At 44.5% G+C, this 22,425-nt stretch overlaps 2 protein-coding genes across 2 annotated transcripts in view; one reads left to right on the forward strand and one right to left on the reverse strand.

The window, feature by feature from the left end:
* On the forward strand, window positions 1-19,276 carry DHRS7 (dehydrogenase/reductase 7). The gene is made up of 7 exons (XM_074543966.1): window positions 1-172; window positions 5,410-5,562; window positions 11,319-11,425; window positions 11,734-11,973; window positions 16,790-16,912; window positions 18,327-18,542; window positions 19,064-19,276. Exons 1-7 carry the CDS (start codon window positions 37-39, stop codon window positions 19,097-19,099), a joined length of 1,011 nt encoding a protein of 336 aa, XP_074400067.1. The 5' UTR covers window positions 1-36; the 3' UTR covers window positions 19,100-19,276.
* The window catches only part of PCNX4 (pecanex 4), an 18,455-nt gene continuing 15,138 nt past the window's right edge, over window positions 19,109-22,425 (reverse strand). The window contains exon 12 of the mRNA XM_074543965.1: window positions 19,109-22,181. Within this exon, the coding sequence (XP_074400066.1) occupies window positions 21,930-22,181 (252 nt within the window). The 3' untranslated portion in view covers window positions 19,109-21,929. The remainder of the gene's footprint in view (window positions 22,182-22,425) is intronic.

The following is a 22,425-nucleotide window of genomic DNA, read 5'->3' on the forward strand; positions in this document are numbered from 1 at the left end:
AGGGGCGCCGTGAGGGTGGGCCGCGGTGCCGTGGCCATGGCCTGGGGGTGTGCGCTGTGCCTGGCGCTGGCCGGAGGAGCCCTCCTGGCGCTGCTGGTGCAGCTGGTGCGATGGCTGAGGGCCGACGGGGACCTCACGCTGCTCTGGGCCGAGAGGTGGGGGAAGAAGCCAGGTAATGTCACCCACCAGGGCACCGTGAAGGGAGCGGGGGCGCGCTCGGTAAAGGGGGTGGCGGGGAGCACAGCGGTGCTGGTGGCATCGGCTGTCCCGTGGCGTGTCCATAAACATAAACATGCCATAAACATACCCCCCAAAAGTGTACTTTACCTGCCCTTTACCTGGGTAAAATGAGGCAGAGTAGAAGTTTTCTAAGGTAGAAATCCATTTTACTTTAGGTGGAATGTATATCTTTGAGTTAAATATGTAGCTTGCTGTGTGGTCTGGCTGCAAAAAGCAGCTCAGAGAAGCTGCTTCAGTGAAAGACAGAGATAAGGAAGGGCGAGATAGACACAGAAACTGCTGTGAGAGCCCGTCAACCTGACCTAAGAATTCTTTCTGATAAAGAAAAACTAGCCACAAATATCACGCAAAATTCGTAAAAATAAATATGTATGAACCTATTGTGAAAATTGTATGCATATTTGTATTTGAGAAGAAGATTAAAAAGGATCTGAAGTTCCCAGAAGTACGCATGTCATTTTAAAAAAACAATTCCCACATGCGTCCAGCGCTGTAATAAATAAATTCCCACGTGTCCAGCTTTGCAACTTTCACAAAAGTTGTAGAGTTTTGTTTATTTCCGCACAACAAAGGTGCGTGGTGCCCCTCGTGCCGGCAAAGCAGCTCCCAAAAAGTCACTTTGGGAGCTCCCGTGGGTCCGGGCCAAGGGCTGGTTCCTTTGGGCCAGAACTGTTTGTTTTGTGCAGTTTCTCGTTCTTTTGGGCCAGAACTGTTTGTTTTGTGCAGCTTCTGGTTCTTTTGGGCCAGAACTGTTTGTTTTGTGCAGCTTCTGGTTCTTTTGGGCCAGAACTGTTTGTTTTGCAGTTTCTGATTCCTTTGGGCCAGAGCTGTTTGTTTTGTGCAGCTTCTGGTTCCTTTGGGCCAGAACTGTTTGTTTTGTGCAGTTTCTGGGCAGGTTCCCGGTCCTGGCAGGGCCCCACGGGGCAGCTGAGCGCAGGGACAGTGCGGGAGGAAGGCTCGGGAAGGGACAGGGATGCCTGGCTCCTGTGGCCGGGACGAGTGGCTTTGGAGCCTGTTCAGCTGCTGCTCCAGCCTGTTCTGCGATCTCCAAGCTGATATTGCATTCACAGGGCTGTCGGCAGTGAAGCAAACATGAGTATTGTTAAAGCTGGGGCTGACAGGGTTTCCTGTTCCGTGCATTGTGCTCTGATCGGCTCCAGGGAGCAGCCCCGGCAGGAGATGCTGATGGGGACAGTCCCTGCATCTCTGAAAGGTGCTGCCATGGTCACCTGGGGGATGAAAGTTCAATGAAACGCTGTCAGATAGACACTTCCAGTTCTTGCTCCTGTTGAACTTTCTATTCTGACTGTGATTCTCCCTATTTCTGGACCTAGAAACCTAGATACAAAACACCTAGAAATCATAGGTTTCGTTTGCTTAATAGAGGCTTTTGGTCAGAAAAGGCACAAATTTGTGAATATCCCCCCTTAGTTTAGCCTGCTGGAGTGATTTGTGGCTGCTGTGGACTGCTGGTTATGGGTACTTTAGGTAGAAGTGGAGACTGGGGACAGAAGGTGGGATGAGAGGCACTGTAAGAGATCCCATGTGGGAATTGAAATTGAATATCCCATGCGGGAATTGAAATGGGCTGTAGGGTTTAGATAGGGAGAAGGAACTACATGGAATGAAGGTGGACCAGGAGTGGTGGGGTGAAGGTTTGAGCTTGGGACTGTGATTCCTTAGGGGATGGTGCTGCAGGTGAAGTTTGGTGTGAGGAACAGCTGGAGAGAAGAGTAGGACAAACTTGAGACATCCTTGTCTCCTGCTCTCAGCAGAAGTTTCCTACAAGTGTGCATCCTTTTCTGTTCTCCATTAGATGGACTAGCACAAGTAATACAGCTCTAGAAAATCCTGCATTTAAACCAGTGTGAGCAATCTCTCATAGCTGTTTAGGTACTCAGCCAAAGTTTTTATCAACTCCATCAGAACATTCCCTTACTGTAAGAAAACTGCAAAAAAATCTCAGTGTGTGGACTTTGTAAAGAGCATGGAAAGAATCAGAGCAGAGAAGTGAGATAAATCTTGACCAATACAAGCAGAATTGAAGTTTTGTCCTCAGGGACCTGTGTGCAATGTGCATCAAGGTGTAGGAGCTCTCTTGGGCATACAAAGTGTTATTTGAATGTAGCCTTCAGAATTATTGAAGGCCTGGAAACCCTTTAAGTAGTCTAAAAATTCACATGCAAAGACCAGTGTAGTGTAATTTTATGATGGGGTTGTTTAGACATGTAATACAAAAAAGAATCAGGCAAAAAATCATCAACATAATAGGTCAGCTGTGTTTTGGCTACCTCCTCTTTCCCCCCAGCCTCTGTGCTTGCTATTAAGTAAAATATTTAACTGAAATGGTACAATTTAACAAACCAGGCAGGAAAACAGAAGAGACAAACACAGGAAAGATGTTTCATTAAATAACTTCTCCCCATATTGTGCATGTAATTTAGGATGCCTAGGTAAATAATGAGTGGACCCCTTAATTTTTAATTAAATGTGTTGTTGGAACCATCACTCTTGCAGTCATTATTTTGTGTTATCACTCCAATAATATTATTATGGGTGTTGAAGTTTTTGGAGATGAAGATATTTAGAAGAAGGTGGACTGATCTCCTGTGTTTCTTGTGCCATAAACTATAATTACAAAGAAATGCCTTAATATAGGTAAGACTTGTTCCAATCCAGTGATTCAATTCTATAGAGAAATTTGACTTTTGGATGTATTCATTGGCAGGTGCTGGATTGCTTCCCATCCTCTGAATATGTGTGTGACCAGGACAGAAGGATTTTTGGGTGCTGGATGCCTTTCCTTCTGTGTTGTGCTTTTCTGGGTGCACAGAAGGCACCCTAAACCCAGTGCTTTTCACAGGCAGCTTGATATTATCAAGCTAAGGGGGAACCTTCCATGTATGAATGCCCTGCTCTTAAATTTAGGAATAATGGTGTGATTCTTTAGGGCTCTGAGCTATGAAAAGTTGAAAAAAAAACTCTTAAGCAGAATTACAAACCAACTTTTTGGGTTACTTGCAGAGCTGGTCAGTTCAGCCTCTCATTTGTTATGCCTTGTAGCACAGTAGTTAATGGTTAGGAATGGCATAATCTGCTTTTATTTTTTAATTTTTGCATGGTTAATTTTTAAACTTATTTCCAGCAACAACAGGACATTTATTCTGGAGCAAAGTTGATGGTTTGGTGCTTGTTCTGCACCACCAGCATTTGAGGTTTCCCATTGTGTTAACTCTCAGCAGCTCTGGGGAGTTGGTGGGAAAACTCTCCTTATCTCAGTTACTTATTCTGTCCACAGAACAAGATCCTGAATAACTGCTGAGAAGCTGCCCAAGACAGGTTGGGAACAGGGAAACTCAGTGGTAGGAGGAGGAAGCCCATTTGTTTTCAGTAGCAAGAGGAGTGAGTGTGGTAAGCAGGGCTGAAATGACATTCATGTGTTGTTTTGTTTGTGTAGTGTTTGTCTGCCTGGGTTTTCAGGAAAAAAAAATGTTGTAGGAGAGGCAAACTCACAAGTTTGTGTTTAATTCAATAAACTGGGAATGTGTTGGAATAAAACTGTAGGGAAAGGGTGTGAATAAGCTTTACAGACAGCAGCCATTTGTTCTAATGATGAACACAGTGAATATTTCTGCAACTTCAACAGAATCTCTTTCCACATCCCTAGTTCATAACCTTGGAATACATCTCTCTCTTGGGAAGTGACTCCTGTTGCTGTTGTTAGTGTTTTTAGAAACAAGAAACTCCAAACAAGCCCAAGCCACAAAAGTCTGGGTTTAGGAGGGATTTTTTTTGGCTGAAATGCAGTCAGCTTAAGAAAAGACAAATAATACTTACTGCCAGCCCCACAAAGTCAAGCTGAGCTCTGACAGTCAGTCTTGAGTGCCCACTGCTTTTGTCTGAAGGGTTTTGGTGCTGGTCTCTGTGGGATTTGTGCCATTAGGACCCCAAAAGTAGAAATTTGAAACACAGTGTGGTGTAGAGAGAGCCAGGAGCTGATTGCTGGTGAAAGCAGTCTCAGCCACAGTGGAAAAAGAATATTTTATTCTAAATTAAATTAGTGGTTAAATTTCAGTGAGCTGAAAAAAGCTACTCTGTGCCTTTTCAGACTGGAACTGCCTTTAAGTCTCAGGAACTGCATTTGGCTCTGATATTTGAATTATGCCTTGAAGTCTTCCTTGGTTGGCTAGATGTTGGAATGCACAAACTTGAGGAACAGAGGGAAGAGCTCCTGTCAGCAGAGCTCTGAGTGAGTCAGATTTTCCCCAAGACTGATATTCACTGGCTGGTCTTGAGGAACACAGACACGTGTCAGGCAATGATTCCTTCTGGAAGGTGCTCTGACATTTGTGATCTTTCATCCCTAAATCATGTTCTGGAATTAACTGAGTGGTTTTTCAGCCATCTGTGGAATTGGATGATTTTGGATATATGCCTGGAAAGCAAAGGCTTTTCTCAGTGCCCAGGTGTACCATGGATGGTTGTGGACAAGTGGGAACAGGCATTATCAGCAGAGCTGTAAACAGAGCAGGATGCTCTTAATTTTACTGCAGGTTAAAAAAGCGTGTCAGGGCAGGAGCTGGGGAACCCACGTGTGAATTGACACCTTGGGAACTCTGTGTATGTGCCCAGGCCAGTGCAGGAGCTAACCTGCATCAGATCCTAAACCAAGAGGATAGAAACCCATTTTTTGTGATTAGCTGTCCTTCTGCTCAGAGAATTTTACTCAGTCAGCAATTACCCTGGGACATTTTTTGGGATGAAACATTATTTGGAAAGACTTGCTTAGGCTTTTGTTTGTATTTGCAGTACAGTAACTGTTTCCTGTCAGTTCCAAGAATTTTCTCTCCCCTTTTCCTCTGAAACTGTTTTTGATGAGGTTAGTGGACCTGTTATGTGTGGATGGGCTGCAGAAATGCAATCAGATTCCTTCCCTCAGGTAAATAACCCATGTTTATTCAGATCAGCCTTGGAACAAAGTTCAAATGGCAACAGAACAACTATGAACAATTTCACAACTGCATGTGACTAGAAGAAGTCAGGATTTTGTAATACCATCCAAAATGAGCATATTTCTTAAAAACAGCACCAGATTCCACCCCTGCAGTGAGTTAGCTGCTTATCCTGGCATTGGCAATGTGTGAACTGCTGTCTTGGTTCTTTTGCTAGAACATGAGCTGCGTGGCAAGGTTGTCTGGGTGACAGGAGCCTCGAGTGGCATCGGAGAAGAGCTGTCCTACCAGCTGGCAAAGCTGGGAGCCTTGCTTGCCATCTCTGCCAGGAGGGAGGATGAGCTGCAGAGAGTGAAAAAGAAATGCCTTCGTAAGTACAACCTGGCACTCCATGCCAGCAGTTCCACCCTGGCTGGGCTGGAATTGCCACAGGAGCACTAACCCACATATCACCAGAATAAATTTAATGAGGAAAGTCACCTTTATACAGAGCTGGTACCTTCTTTTTGTAGCATGAGAAGCCTTTGTACAGATATGCATTTCAACTTCCTACATAAGCCACTGTTACCTAAAAATCTCATTATCAGTTGCAAGTGCTCTTGTTCATGTTCACAGGGGTCTCAGGTTGAGGGAAGAGACAAGGATCTGACTCCATGTTTCTGAAGGCTTGATTTATTATTTTATGATATATATTACATTAAAACCATACTAAAAGAATAGCAGAAAGGATTTCCTCAGAAGGCTGGCTAAGAATAGAATAGCAAAGAATGATAACAAAGGCTTGTGTCTCACACTCTGTCCAAACCAGCTGACTGTGATTGGCCATTAATTAGAAATATCCAACATGGGCCAATCACAGATCCACCTGTTGCATTCCACAGCAGCAGATAATCAATGTTTACATTTTATTCTTGAGGCCTCTCAGCTTTTTGGAGGAAAAATCCCAAGGAAAGGATTTTTCATAAAAGATGTCTGTGACACTCTTGTAAGATACTAGATTAAGAAATGGAATAAATACTGTGGGGACTGGAGGAAACAATCCCAGAGGTATCATCCTGTAAAGAACCAAACCAGCTAGCTGCTTGCAGCTAAGAAATATTCTTTCTTCAGGTTTGTTCATGTTACAGGCAGAGAGAAAACTGACTTTACTCTTTGGAAAAGACTAATAAAAATGTTCAGAAAAAGTTGTTCTAAAAATGTGGAAGAAGGAGGATCTCCAGTAATCAAGAGAAAAAAAAATGTGGAGCAAAATTTTTCACTATTCCAGTTATCTTCCAGTTAGCTTTCATATGCCTGATGACTCAGTGGTCTGGCTTCACTCCTCCTGTTTCTCTTTTTCCCTCCTGTTTTCTGGCTTGGCAGCAGGAGGAATAGGCAGTTAATTCACACTGATAGATGGAGGGTTTCAACATGATTAACATTATGCATTTTTTCAGACTATTTATCCTCTATAGCTCGGGATGGAGTATTTTACATGCAATGTGTTATCACACCAAGAGTTCAGTCTTAGCAATGTTGACAGAATGTCCACAGTCTACTTGGAATGTGTGCTAGAGAATAATCAGATGTTTTTCTTGGATTAGCACCTAGACATGTCTAGAAAGCTGAAAGTTGCAGCAGCCTACTCAGAAAAGCTTTCAAGGAACTTTCAAAAATAAACTCCTTTTATCCTGGTTTATTTTCTGAAGGCTCCAAAAAGCAGTCACCTGAAGAGTCTGATATTTAAAAAGAGGCAGGGACATTGATGACAGTGTGGTGAAGTAACAATTGTGACAAAATGCCAGTGCTGTGTGATGCAATGGTCAGCAGAAATCTGCAACACCGTTTGCGTCCGTGGCTGTTTGTTGTGATTGCAAAATTGATGACACGAGACAGGCTGGCAGCAGCTGCAATCCTGGATGGGCACCTTCAGGAAATACCTGTGGGATGTGCTAAGGAATATTCAGAAATATTATTTCAAGTCATGTGGGCCAAGAGCATTGATTTATCTGAGATGATTTCTGTTGCCCTGATTTTTTAAGTTTTTCTAAGCCTTTCGATGTTTACATTCTTGTAACGAACTTTCTCACACACTTTATGTAAATAACTTAATATTGTTTTGTTAAATAACTTTTTTTTTTTTGTTAGATAACTTATTGTTTTGCATTCTTTTATGGAGGAGGAGAAATTTGATGGACTGTTGGTTTGTCCAGTGTCATTGGAGAGGTGGCACTGTCACCCTCCAATCCACTGTCACTTTTGGAAATCTGTAAATGTTGGAGTCAGAAATTAAAAGTGCTCTTTTTACCTTTGAGAGCTGTGTGTGCATCTTGTTATTTTGTGTCCTATAGTGACAGATTTCTGCCTCTGCCAACTTCCACTGTCCCTCTGAATGTCTGAGCTGTGCCATGCACATCCTTGGAATTCTTATGTAGCCCTGTACTTTGCAAATGTTTGCTCATGAACTTTGCTTTAACTGAAGGTCTGATTTGTAGGAATATTGGAAACTCTTCAGTGACACAGAAACATAACCAGGGCAGGAAGTGACAGGACAAGGGGGAGTGCCTTTAAACTGGCAGAAACCAGGTTTGGATTAGATATTTGGTCGAAATTTTTGCTTTTAAGGCTGGTGAGGCCCTGGGACAGGTTACCCAGAGTGGCTGTGCCATCCCTGGAAGCATCCAAGACCAGGCTGGATGAGTCTTTGAGCAACCTGGTCTAGTGGAAGGTGTCCCTCCATAGCAGGAGTGACATTTAAGGTCCCTTCCAGCCTAAACTATTCTATGATAGTTCATGTTTTCTACAGCCAGCTTCTATGTCCTGTCATAGGTGTGAAAATCTGCCTTTTAATTAATGGAGCTTAATGAGGTTTGTCAAACTGTACTTTGAACTTGTTAAGGTGTCTCTGCATGGCAATCCAGCCCTGCAGCAGGACTGCTCCTCTGAACTTGATGTTAAATCAAAATTTTATGAAAATATTTTTTTTTTCCCATCATCTGGGTCATTAATGAAGATAGTCAGATATATTGATCATGGAGGGATGGCACAGCTGATCACAAAAAGCAATTGAGTTGGCCATGCTAAATCCGTGGTAGCTTTTCTCACATACCTTCTTGTCCTCCACTTCCTTGGAAATTGCTTTCAGGAGGAATTGCCATTTTGTCATTTTTCCAAAGACTGAGGTTGGGCTTTGTGACATTGGTTTTCTTGCTGTCCCTGGGGAGAAGAAAATTCCAAAAAGGAATGAAATTGGTCAGCTCTTGTAAATCACAGATGCATATTTTGCCCTGCTTGTAGGTGCATTTTGTCCCTGATTTGTCTGACTCTGGTAGTGTTTCTTTCCCAGCCTCAGGAGTGTGGGAGACCTGAGAAGAGATCTTGCCAGAGAAGACTGGGGCAAAGAAGGCCTTGAGTACCTCAGGTTTTTCTGTGCATTTCAGCATTTCTTCCTCACCATCCCTGTCCAGCAGTGAGCTCACCCTGTCTTTGGCCTCCCTTTTGTTGCTGCTGCACCTGAGAAGCCTTTGCTGCCTTTCCAGTGGAAATTTCACTTTCAGCTCCACCTGGGTGCTGATCTCCCTGATTCCATCTCTGCATGCTTGTCCATGTGCTTCCTGGGTGGCCTGTGCCTGCTTCTACCTGCATGTTTTCTCCTGGCAGCTGAGTACAGGACTGTCCTGTGAGGTGAAGCCTGAGCAGCAATGTGCAACACCAGTGTGAGTTTGGCAGATTTATGGGGCATCACTGGGGCTCATGTGCTGCAACACGCCTGCTGAACACTGCAGCAACTGAGCTGTGTCAGAAACAAGCACATAGATCTTGTTCAGAGTTTAGTGACACCACCCTGTGGTACAGGTTTGTGCATTCTACACTGCTTAAAAGCTGAGGGAGAGGTAATCCCTGTTGAGTCATGCATATGCCAATTCACCACTTCACTGCACTTGGGCAGGAGGGAGAGAAAACAACTTGTATAACTCAGCTCCTGCAAGAGGCTTCTCTATTTCCCCCAACCACTCTTTCTCTTTCTTTTCTCAGAAATGAAGGAGGCTGTTTTCTCTCAAAAACCCTAAAAAGAAAAGTAGGAGGGGATGTTTCTCTGTTTGGCAAAGGTCAAATATGATTTAATTATGGATAGGCCAAATGAGTGCCAGGCAACCTATAAATTCAAGAATTATACAGTAATTGAGGTTGAAATGGACCCCAGGAGGTCACATTGATCAGCCTCTGCTGAGAGCTCAGCCTCTGTTGAAGGGCATTTATGCAAGGGAGGAAGAAAAGAAAGAAGAGGAAATGCAGAAGAGCTGGAAAATACTACTCTGAGCTGTGGTGTTTTATCACGTTATGAGAAACTGCTACCTGGGGTTACCATGTATTGAAAAGAGTTGTTAATCTGAAATCCAAGCAATGAGCTTCAAACTAAGGTCTCCCACTTGGGACCAAGTGTTTTTTCTGGATATCATAATTGTTCCCTTAAAAATCTCACTTTGGTAGTAGAGTAGACAAAAGGGGCAGTGGGATATTAGGCTTTGTAGTTAAAAGCAGTGAGGAACTCCATTCTGGCAGTGCAGAAATTGGGACATCTGTGTGTCTTCTGCACCAGGCACAAGGCTGGTCATCAGCCAAAAAATAATGGGATAGTGAATGGGAGAAGGGGTTCAGAAAAGAGTAACAGGAGTGTTTGATTTTTGTAAAAGCTGTCTGAGGAGTCCCTGAAGTGAGGACCCCTCACCCTAGACAAGAACCAAGGAAGCTGCTGGAGAGGCACAGTTTGAATGTGGAAATCCTGTACAAGGTTTCTGGTTTAAAGTTTCCTGATGTCAGATGTTTCTTATATCTTATAAAAGAGCACTTCCTTCCTTACCAGCAGCCTGTGCCTCTTGCTCTGCTCTTTCCTTTCTCCCCTGTGTAGCTTTCATGGCTGGGCTGGCCCTGTGGTCTTGTTAACCCATGGCAGAAACATCCACACCCCAACAGGTACCAGCTGTGCAAACCAGCACAGGCAGAGGTGTGCCCCTGAGAGGGCAGCTTAAACTACATTTTACTGCTGCATTTCTGGAAGAAATGGAGGAGAAAATGCACATGGAGCAGCTGGAGGGAGCAATAAATGGAAACACTGCTAGCATGAAACCAGACAGTTTGGTTTATTATTTATTTATTTAACCAGTGGGTTAAATACTAATGACCTTTGAACAGAGGCAACTCGTGGGTTTAAGTAACCTCTTTATTTCTATATCACTGTTAAGACAAAGTTCAACTTGCTCTATATTTGCAAGCAGTAGTAATTAAAAACTCAAAGCCTGGGGCTCTCTGGAGGGGGGAGCAACCACACCTAGATGTGGCTAGGAAACCATTCAGGGAAAAAATAGCACTGACAAACTGATAGAAATCATGTAAAGATTCTTGTTAGATGTAGTTTTCAAAAAGCTTGAAATGGTGAAGATTTTGTTTTTGTGAGTCATCTGCCCCAAAACCCCAGGGTAACAAATCACTACTCAAGAAATGCCTTCTATGGAAAAGGTCAGTTGTTCTGAAGAGACAGTGAGGGGAAAACGTGACAAAAAGGCTGGAATTTGATGGCAGCTGACTTTTATTTCAGGGCATGGATATGTTAAAAGCAGTCAGTTAAACAAAAGCCTTTTATCTCCTCCCAAAAAATCCTCAAAATTCAGCTTCTATAGACTTTGCCTCATAGCTGCTCAGGTCTGTATGTTGTGTTTTGGGTGTGAATTGTACAAGTCCTGTTGTCAGGAATAAACATGCTTGACCTGTTGACATCCAAGCGAAGTGTCAGGGCTCCCAATGTGATTCTGAATCCCTCAGTGAAAAGTTTCGGCTGGATTTTACTCCTAACTACTGCAATTTATTTGGAGAAGTGAAACTTCTGTATTGTGCTGCAAAGCCTGTTTATAAAGTCAGGCTTTTCACATACAAAAACATAGTGAGAAACACACTTGGTAGGAACAGATTAAAAATAGATTCTGTGTGGGGTCAAAATGAAAACAAAGCAAGCATTTTATTTCTAACTTGATGTTATGGTTTCTTGATGTTGTCTTTGTGAAAATGTGGTGTTTAAAAGCATGTTATGTTTCCCACAGTTCTGACTTTGGGAATCTCATCAGCTCCCATTGCCTTATGGTTGTTTTTTAGAGATTAGCAGCCTGAGTGACAATGATATCCTCGTTCTGCGTCTCGACCTGACTGACAGATCCTCTCATGAGGCTGCAACCAACAGTGTGCTCAAGCACTTTGGCAAGGTAAGGTGTGCTTCTGGGGTTAAACTTTTATTTCTTTGTCTCCTAGACCTGCATTTATGCTCATATTTCACTTTTATTTTAATGTATGATAAATTCAGAAGTGTCTACACCTTCCTTCAGCTTCAATATTAAACTTACCAAAACGTACCTGCATTTTTCTCCCTTCTGTTGCTTGCTTCTGGTTTTCATCAACAAACAAATAATCACTGCTCCTTCCCAAGGGCTAAACTGAACTGAATTGCCTGAGGAAGCACAAATATTAAAGGGAAATTGTGTTGGTATTAATTTATCTTCCTGTCTCTCTGAAGATTGATGTTCTGGTGAACAATGGTGGGCGCTCGCAGCGCTCCTTGTTCGTGGACACCAACCTGGATGTCTACAATGCCATCATTGAGCTCAACTACCTGGGCACCATCTCCCTGACGAAGTATGTCCTGAACCACATGATCCAGAGGAAGAAGGGGAAGATTGTCACTGTCAGCAGTGTGATGGGCATCATGGGAGCCCCTCTTGCCACTGGCTACTGTGCCAGCAAGCACGCCCTGCAGGTGAGTTACAGGCTGGAAGTTAATCAAGTTAATTAAGAGGATCAGTGCCACTGCTGCAGCACAGGGCTTGGTTCTGTGCAGAAAACAAGTCTCACCTGAAATTTCACACAGCATATGCAACATGCTCAGGTATTGGAAGTCCTTTAGAATTAATTTGGTCTGAAATGTGAAATAGTTCCCACTGTAGATTTTTTTCCCTGCCTGGAATGGAAGTCCCAGCTTTGTTGGTTCTAACCACTACATGGTTAAATTGAAATATGAAGCACAAAACCTCAGCCTCTGGCCTTCAGATGAGGGATTACCTCTATGAGAGCATTATTCTGATGCATATAGAGGCCTAAAGTTCTCAATTCTTTTAGGGAGAGTCACTGGTGAGAGTTTTACAACTTGAGGAGGTTTTTAGGACAGGGAAATGAGAACAGTGAGTGGTAAGGCAGACTGCTCAGAGAAGTGAGAGCTCCTGATCCATCTGGGAGCAGCTGAAGACTCTTCCCAAGAGTTGTGTCTTTCTGTGATGTGAAGAACTGGCAGCTCCCAGTGCCATAGGAAGTTACCTTCTGCCTGACACTTAGCACTCAACACTGCCTGGAAAAAGCTTTTGAAAGCAGTGTCACTGGGGTAGAAAAACAGAAAAGAGGAGTTCAGAAAAGTTTCTGCCTGTATCATTGAGGAATCTCTTGCTTAACTAGTAAATTTGTTTGGGTATATTTGTCTTTCACCACTGTTTGGCCTCCTGCTAATGTACATTTTGAGGTCAGTAAAACAAACTTCAGCTGTGCTCAGTGGTGTTTTAAAAACTGGCATCTTCTTACTCCCTGCTGCATTTCAGCACGTGAACAGAACAAACAACTGCTTAAGCCAAGGGATAAATATCTTTTTGACAATTTGACCAGCAGCAACAAAAATGTAACAAGTGACTGACACTGCAAAGCCTCTTGAAAATATAAGATGTAGAATATGGTGACAGATCTCTGCTAAAAATTTTTTTTCAGTTAGTGATGGGGAGAGATTTGCTGCTTTTCACTGGAGTGGCAATGCTGGAATTGCCCATTACAGGCCAGCTTTTGGGTTAAGCCTGGTAGATTAAAATTAGAAGAATGCAATGAGCAGAAGCCTGACTTCCCTTCATGCTCCTTTATTTATTAAATGTTCTTTCAGTTGAATTATCTCTGGGTGTGGTGCAGCTGGGCTAAGCATGGCTAATTAATTGCAGAGCACAAGGAATTCACGTTGCTTTAAAAATACTCAGGATTCTCAATCTCATGTTAAGATTGAGAGCACAGACAAAGCTGTAAAGGGATAGTTTACTAAAATTAATTCAAATAAGCTGACTGAACTGCTTCTATCTTTATTAACTTCTACCTCTGCTCAATAACTAGGCCAGACTCCAAACCTCCTTCCTTATTTCTTTCCCAGTAAGTCTAGAAAGACTAATTGCAGGTGTTGAAACAGGACTTGCAGTATTGGTTTGGGAAATACTCTGCCTTGAGAGTCTTTGATCAGTCTGGAGTTACAGCTAGATGAGGGCAAAGGAATTTTGAAGCCCCCAAAAATTAGAAAAAACTTTTTTTGAAAGAACACACTTCAGGGCAGTTCAGATAAAGGAATTCTGAAGGAGTGGCAGCCCTGTAACTCACTTCTGATGGTGACCAATAAGAGAGAGTGGAAGAAGGGAGGCGAAAAATAAGCCAAAGGAAAACTGGTGCTTTTCCTGTTCAGGTTTCCCAGCATGGATCCACCTGTCCTGTATTCCAACATCTTCTTGAAGGTTGTGCTTTGGCCACCAGTTATTAAATATGTGAGCCCATCTGACATGGATTTGTCTGTTGTGGTTTTTGGCTTGTTTTGATATTTTTTTTAAATTCATGCCTTGAAATCTGTCACAACTGACACACTTAATGCTGCAAACTTAATTACAGCTATTTTTGAAAAAGTCCTTCCTTTTACTTGGTTTGGTTTTGGTTTTTTGTTGTGTTTTTTTTTTTTTTTTATTTCTTGTTGTTGTTGGTTTTTTTTTTTTTTTGTTTGGGTGTTTTTGGGGGTTTAAAAAATTCCTTTAAATGGCAGTTGTAGGAGGAAGGAAGGAAGGAATTCTGCCTGGAATTAGAATCTGTCCTTGAAACAATCATGCTTTGATTCATGCCAACTGGAATTCTTCATAACAATGTTCTACTGATGAAATTACCCTTTATTTCAGTGCTGTAAGAGCATGAGTCAGGCCCACAGGAGTCTGCATGTGCCTGCTGCAGTTTCCCTCCTGGAGGGATGATGCTCATGGAGCTCATGAGCCATTCCCCCTGCTGTAATTCATCTGCTTGGTGGCATGGATCAGGAATGGAGGCCTTCAAAATGTTCCTTCATCAGGAACCTGTCCAACAAGCACAGGGACTGGGCAGCAGCAGCTCCTCTCTCTGCTCACTGTCTGGTTTTTAGTGGAATTCCTTCAGTCTGGCCTTGGTGGAAACACTCAGGTTCTTCCTCTTGCACTGGAGTTCCTTTACTGCTCCCAAACCTGGGTCTGTCCCTGTCTAAATTTCAATAAGAGGAAGCCCTTATTTTTTATTGCTGAAGAATGTAAAGCTTCTCTTCTGGGGGGAAGCAGAGGAATTTCATACCAGCTATCTTTGAATATCCAGGATAAGTGCTGGGATTAGAAAACATGTCCCCAGAGGGGACTGTGTGAGAGTCTGGTTTTCAGGAGCCCTTGGCAGTGTGCCTCAGCCAGGATTTAGGGTGGGTGAGTGTCCTGGCCCTCCTGTGCTGCTGGTGAAGGCTGTGCCACTTGTCTGGGGTAAAACCTTGGAGCTGCAGCAGAGGGAAGGATGAGGGACAGCTGCAGAGCAGGACCAGGAGCTCACTGGCATCTCTGGCTGCTTGCATTTCATGTTTACTGCTTGTTGGCTGCTATTTTTTTCATGTTCAAAGGAATCAGCTTGGCTTTGCCAGTGCCCTGGGGCTGCCTGCTGCTGCTGTGTGCCCCTGTGTGACTGCTCAGGTGCCCAGTTTTAGGTACAGCTTGGATCCCAGGAGCCTCCCAGCACCTGAGCAGGTGGAGGAGCTTTGTCAAAAGTGGTTGAGCCATGCTCTGGCTTCCCTTCCATCACAGCATTCCCAGACAAATGCTCTTCCACCTCCTTGACTCCTGGAAGTGCATCTTGAGTGTGTTCCCTTCAGGCAAAATGGGAGCCAGTTCTGCTCCTCACCTCCAGTGGGCAGGGAATGGTGGGCAGGTGGGGCTCTGTGTGCCTTTTTGGGTGTGATTTGGTGTGTGTGCCTTTTTAGGTGTGATTTTATGCTCAGCTGGACTGAGTCCCCACCTGTGTGACAGCACTGCACCACCTGGGGGATTTTCTGGAAGGCTCAGGGTCCCTCAGGGAAGGAAGGGGATGGGGAAAATGCAGGCTGGGATGTAGGATTTGCCTGGAGTGCTGGATAAAACAGCCCTGCTTGTGCACATGAGGGTGGGGGAGCCAGGGGAGGGCCTGGAATTTTAAACCAAAACTGCTGAGTGTCCAGGAGCAGATTCCCATCTGTCCAGGAGCAGATTTCTGGGCACATCAGTTTCCATATTAGGATTTAATCCACTTGAGGCTTTGCTGACATGCTGTGAAGATCCAGCCCCAGATCTGGAGCCTGTGGGTACTCACAACTTTAAATTCCTGTTCAATGTTTTTAGGGAACTGAACTGTGAAGCTTCTATGGAATCCATAAATTGGAATTAGCCACCAGCCCTGGGAAACTGGAGCCCCTGTGCTTGGTCAGATTGTGCTGCTCCTTGCTGGGCTTTGGTGGCTTGTCCCAGCTGCTGGTTCTGTGTCACCACAGGCCCAAATCTCACTGGGTTTAGCCTCTGTTGCAGCTCAGGGAAGAGCTCTGGGGCAGCCAGCCCTCCTCCCAAGCTGGATGGGAGCAAAGTGATAAAATTTTACTACAGTGGGAGAAGTTTATCAGCCTGTGCTCACTCTGTGTCTCTGCTGTGACACAGAATTATGTGTTGGAATAGATACAGGGGGCTGCTGGCAGCCAGGCCAAAGATAGGACATGATGGGGTGTTGGCTAAATCATCCTCCAGAGTGCTTGTCCACAGCTTTGGTGCAATGCACCCCTCTGAATTTGCCATGTTTCCCATAATAGTTGCTATCTAAATATGCATTGCTACAGAGATTCAGAAAACCTTGTATTCTCTTAGTTTAAAAGAAGTACTCACAATTTTTGTAATTTCGGTTTAACTTGGATACACTGGTAGCATATTCCTGAGCTGAAATAAGATTTGTATCTATGTGACTGCCAATTTCAAACTCTGTAGCAAATTCAGTGCTGCAAATTCACCCCTTGAAGTGTCAGGGTGCATTTTTGACTTTGCTATGTGAAAATTTTCATCCTTTTCTTACATAAGCCAGTGTCACTTACTTCATAGAAGCTGTATAGACTCTTTATTGTTACCCCAAACAGCAATTGTCCTGCAAAAGGTGATTTCCATGATATTGCAATACTTAGGATTGGTGGCATTTCCAGTGCCAAACACTAGGGCTTGTCCTCAGTACAGGGACAGCAGAATCTGGCTGTAGTTTAGAGAAGTTACTGTGTATTTGGTGAGATGGGGATGGATTCCTCACTGGTTTTTAGATCAATGTCTGTAACTGCTGATAAAATGCTAAATTAGCCATTGAGTGTGAAAAGTCAAAGAAAATAGAAGGAATTGCTTGGAGTGGAATCTTGTTATCTTTACAGTATAAATTTGTATGAAAAATTGTCATCAGCTAAACCTTGCAGAAAACATGGGAAAGGAAGATTTAACTATATTTTTGTCTTCTAGGGATTCTTTAATTCTCTGAGGACTGAGCTGACTGACTACCCTGAGATAAGCATTATCCAAATCTGCCCAGGGCCTGTGCAGTCCCAGATCATCCAAAATGTCTTTACTGAGAATCTTGCAAAGGTAAGGGCTCAGTTCTGCTGTGACAAACCCAACTTCTGCTGTGGGGACAGTGATCCTTTGTGGGATATCTTTGTCTGGTTTTGTCCTCCCTGCAAACACTAACCAAGAAATGCTCTGAGTGGTGCAGGACTGTGTATATCTTGTAATTCTTGGTGGTATCAACTGAAAATTGAGTTTGATAATTGCTATTCCTTCTCTCTTCCAACACAAACAACCCAAGTGTAGTAAAACGTGCTGCACAGCCCCTGTGCTGCAGTTTTGGGGGGAAAGCCAGGATTTTCTGGCCACAGCTCTGCTGGGGGAGTGCTGTCCTTGCACAGGTGGGGTTTTGTTTGCCCTGGTCACGCTGTGCCCTGCTGGGTGACGCTGCTGCTGCTGGCACAGCCCTGGCTCAGCTGACACGAGCTGTGCATTCCTTTCCTGTTAGGGATTGTTCCAGGAGGAAAAGCAAAACCTTCCAAACTGCACAATGGCTTTTAGTAAAGGCTGTCTGACAAAGCAGCTGCCAAAAATTGCTACTGTGATGCATCAGACTGTAATCTGCCCTAAATTCAATCGATTTGAAGCTCAGGATGACCCACCAGTGAGGGGGAGGGGATCTCTCATTTTTGAATCAAGTTCTGGAACGATTTTTGTGTTGCAAAACTTCTGACTTGCGTGAAAGAAAAAGTGTACTTTTTCAACAATGGTGAAAGTTGCAAAACACATTCCTCAGATTGCAGTGTGGCAGAAGCCCAGGGAGGAGGAGCAAATCTCGACCAGAACTGCTTCTGCCCTGTGAAACAGAAGGACATATTGCTAGAGTGGCCTGTTATTGCTGAGTGAAATGTGCAGGAGTTCACAGGGCTGTGGTTTGTGTTCACTAAATAATACAGTGACAAAACAGGCTGATGTCCCTGCTCCAAATCAGCTGGCACCTTCTCTCTAGGTTGGGATGGAGAGAACTGGCAGGAATATTTAGGTTTATGGGGAATGTGACCTCACCTACTCACTTGGGTACTTGAGTAACTTGTAGTGTAGTGTGGGCACAGCTTATAGTGTGGGCAGGCACAGCTGGGACCTGAGGAGTTCCCATTCCTCAGAGCTGCACATGGGGGAATTTGTTCAACAATCCCCATCAAGTGGAAGCCCTGCTGAAGCAGAATAGAGCCTGGAGATCCATTTTTTTAAGAACTTTGACCCATCAATAGAGGCATTAATTAAAAGGGTGCTTTATTTGAGCCAAAGGAAGGTGGAAAGTGTTCCCACAGAGAAACCAGAGGATAGTGAGGGATGGGTTCCTCTGCCCCATTCTCTGGGTGAGTTCTTGTGGGGAAACAAGGAGGAATATATCTGTGGCATGGAGCGTGGCCCTTTCCCTCCCTGTCAGTGCCAGGGCTGCAGTTGTAACCCCTCCCTGCTCTGTGCCCCCCAGTCCATCGAGAACAGCGGGGACCAGTCCCACAAGATGCCCACGGATCGCTGTGCCCGGCTCACCCTGGTGAGCGTGGCCAACGACGTGAAGGAGGCGTGGATCAGCGACCACCCCTACCTGGCCGTGTGCTACCTGTGGCAGTACGCCCCCACCTGGGCCTGGTGGCTCATGAACAGGATGGGCAAGAGGAGGATCCAGAACTTCAAGAGTGGAATTGTGAGTGTGCACAGCGCCCCTCTGCCCCCTGCTTGCTTGTTGCACTCTGCTGTGGCAATGTTTGTTGGGATTGTGTTGCTCCTCAGTCACATTTAGAGCCATAATGTGCAGGACAGGATCATTGCTTAAGAGTTTTGGATGAAAATTGTTGCGGTTATCCATGGTGTGTACATTTATTGACCCCATATGACATAAATTAAATGCATAGATGACAGAATAGGCTGTAGGCCTGCTGGAGGAGCTCTTCTGAGAGCAGGGAAGGTGTGACTGAGCCTGTGTCTCACCCAGGGAGCTTCGGGACACAGGGAGAGCTGAAGTGCAGCTCCACAAAAGCACCTCAAGTAAATAATAAAGTACAGGAAATGCAAAAGTAAGGGTGGCACATGCAGCTTAAAACTTTGTGCTTTCACCCTCTAACTGCCCCTGGTCACAAGCTGTTTCAAAGGCAATCTTTCAGGCACTGTGTTGTTTTTAACACAGGGTGGGGAAATACTGATTTCATGTTCTCTCTCTCCCCCCAGGATGCCGATGCCTCTTACTCAAGGAAGAGGAAGTGAGGACGAGTGTGTAAGAAATCCTGCTGTACTTGGGCTAAGGCTGAGAAACCTTTCATACTGCATGACTGCAAACAACAGCTTTTTTTTTTTTGGTTTTGTTATGTCTCTGTCATCCTGTAACTCGACAGATCTACCGAGCTGATGACATACTTGACTAAATAAAAATCTTTCTAAACACACCTGTTTCATGTCAAATTCCCACAGGCTGAGTTTTTAAGCTTACAAGGAATGAAACACATGAGAGGCTGAGCTGCTGCTCTCACACAGGCAAATACCTGGTGAGCAGCCTAAAATAACAGACCCCAGCATCCTGCTTCCCTCACTTTCATTCTGAATTCATGTTGATTAACAAAACCCCACAAGGAGAAGGGTGTGGTGTAGAGGGTAAAGGTGTCTTGTCTGTGCTTGGGATGTGTTCCTTGAGCAAAATGTGTGTTCAGGGCTGAATCCTTTCATTTCTGACACATCAGGACTTACCCTCTGCCCCTTTCTCAGCTCTGCTGCCCTTACACTGCCCTGTGTGTGATCAACATCACAATCTAGAGCCAGGAGGTGTCGGAAGAACTAAATAAAGCTCTGCACACCCCTGGGTAGAAAACAGGGTCACAAGGGATAACAATGGGTCCTGCTGAGAGCAGGATGCCATCAGTAATCCCAGCAGCAGCCTGTGAGCACAGAGCTGAAGGTGCTCCAATTCCTGAATTCCAGATAAATCAAAGAAATGCTCCAAACAAACAAACCAGCTGAACAGGGGCACTCAGCTGCACAGAATCTGAGACAGAACAAAAGCTTTATCTCCTGGTTCTGCCAAAAGCAGGATGCAGACAGGTTTAGGGTGAGGGTGCTGTGCCTCAGGGCTGTGCCAGGGGCTCTGTGAGCAGTGACCGGGGCTGTGGGACACTGCTGTGACAGCAGGGGACAGGATGTGGCAGGGCAGCACAGCCCAGCTCCACATTGCTGTGCTCCAGCAGGAACTCTGCCCACTGCTAATTGTGCTGCTCCATCTGGTGCCAGTCAGGATCTCTGCTGGAACACTGGGCCCAGTTAGCAGCAGCTCTCCTCAAGGCTGGGGACCAGATGGACAGAGCCCAGAGAAAGGAAGGGAAAAGGATCACAGCTTTCTTCAGCTCTTTCTCAACTGGTTTATTCAGTTTACAAAAGACAAAGGATGAGGGCAGAAATTACAGCCATCTTTGAGTAAGGACTCCTGCAAAAAATATAATTAAATTTTCTGTGACCATATGGAAGACGAGTAGTAACAAATTTACAATGGGACAAGGGAGGGTAAATTAGATTTAGGAAATAGCTCCAACTTTCCAGCTGCTGCAAGAGCAGCAGAGAAGTGGAACTGCTTGAGGAGCTCATGACACTCCTTGCCCTGGAAGTGTTAAATGAGAGTAAACATCTGCCTCCTTGTGAGAGGGAGCTGAAATAGGTGCTCTCTATAAGCCCCTTCCACATCACTGTCCTGGCTCTGTATTTCCAGACAGCTCAGGGCCCAGTGTGGCACCAACCTGCTTTAGAAACTCACCATACCATTGCATAGTTTTTAAAAACCATTTCTGGCCACTACCTAAAGGAACAGCCAGCAGCCCAGGACAAGGTTCTGTGGCAAATTTCACATGAGAAAAAAGGTCTTAAAGGTGAGGAGTAAAAGTAATAAATGTGCTTGGACCCTGACAAGGCTGGGTGTTCCAAACTAGTACTGCTTCAGTTACAGAGCAGGTGTGATTTAAATTGATTCTGCAGGAGTAGGAAATACAATTACCTACTCCCTGCTCAGCATCTACCTACAGTGTAACCACTGTACTATGAGAAAACACAGTTATGTGCTCAGACTGGTGGTAGTGAACAGGAAAAATGAACCACTGGAAACTGCACCGGGACCTGTTCACAAACCAGCTGTCCAGGTCTGCTCCAGCCTGTAGTGAGGTTAAAAAAATAAATACTTCAAGCTGGATTTCCAGCCACCTCCCCATCATGAAGCTCTCACTGCATTTGTGGAAGACTGGTTAGGGAGGTGGGGAAAGATTGAAAGTAACAACATCTATGTATATATACATATATATATATATATATGTATATATATGTGTGTGTATACAGATATATATATCATATATATGGATACTGGAAGAAGGAGATGAAATCATAGCATTTGTTCTTAAAATTTCCTCTGTCCCCTAATTATATACATTTACTTCTTTCATCAATAAAGTCACCCAGGCTATCAATGTGTCAGAGCACACACTGGTTTATAGAAAATTCTTTTTACCAAAACAAGTAGTTTGGTAAAAGTTGTCCCTTAGTTAAAGTAGGGCTGATAACTTACTGCACGTAAGGAAGATCAGTGAGAGTCATATAACAAATGCTAGAACTGAACTCAGTCCAATGTAATATGGCCAGAATAAAAAAAAAAATTATATAAATAGTCCTATGTACACTTTGGTTGCCAACTCTGGGGTTGACAACACTACAAGAGGCCATAACCTGACTGGCAGTGCAGGTCACCTGTCCACGGAAAAAAAAAAAAGGAAAAATAAATCAGAATGCACCAAAAATAGTTAATGAGCAGAATTATGGTAATGATAAGAATTATGCTGCTTTTCTTTAAGGTGGAGAATTGCAGCATGTGGCTCACCAGCCACAAGGGTATCTTTTATCCCAGCAGCAAGAAACCAGTCCCCACCTGTGCCAAGGACACTGGCCAGCCTGGCACTGCCACCCTGCGAGTAACACCTGATCTGCAGCACCCAGGGCAGCGGGGACACTTGACTGCCCCACACAGAGGAAAAAGACAAACCAGCAAGATGCAGAACTGAGAAAGCCCAGCCTAGAAGAGGGGCAGCTGCAGGAGCTGTGAGGAGTAGACGGGGTAGCCCAGGGGCGGCTCGGCCGCCTGCACGGTCAGGTTGCGCAGCAGCGCCGGGTGTGCCTGGATGCTGTAGCGCTCCTCGTCGTCGTTGGTGGCGTAGAGCAGCTCCCAGGACAGGTTGGCCCACTGGCCCCTCACAGCTTCAGCATTGAGCTTTCCCACCTGCACCAGCAGCTCCTGCAGAGTGAGGACTCGCCCGGTGTAAATTCCCTGCAAGAACAAACAGATCAGGATGTCTGGGACATTGGCTGAGAAGAGACCAGAGCGTTTTGGTTGCAAAGCTCTGAGTGAAGCTTTGGGGCTGTGTGGTGTTTTTGGGGTTTGCAGGATGAAGGAGGAATTGAATTTGACTCTTATGTTTGTAGGAGGTTAATTCATATAATATAAAATCATAAAATAATAAAAGAACGTTAAACTATACTAAAGAATAGAGTAAGTATCTTGTACAAGTAAG

Source organism: Zonotrichia albicollis, chromosome 6 (genome assembly GCF_047830755.1).
Source record: "Zonotrichia albicollis isolate bZonAlb1 chromosome 6, bZonAlb1.hap1, whole genome shotgun sequence".
Classification (NCBI taxonomy): Eukaryota; Metazoa; Chordata; class Aves; order Passeriformes; family Passerellidae; genus Zonotrichia; species Zonotrichia albicollis.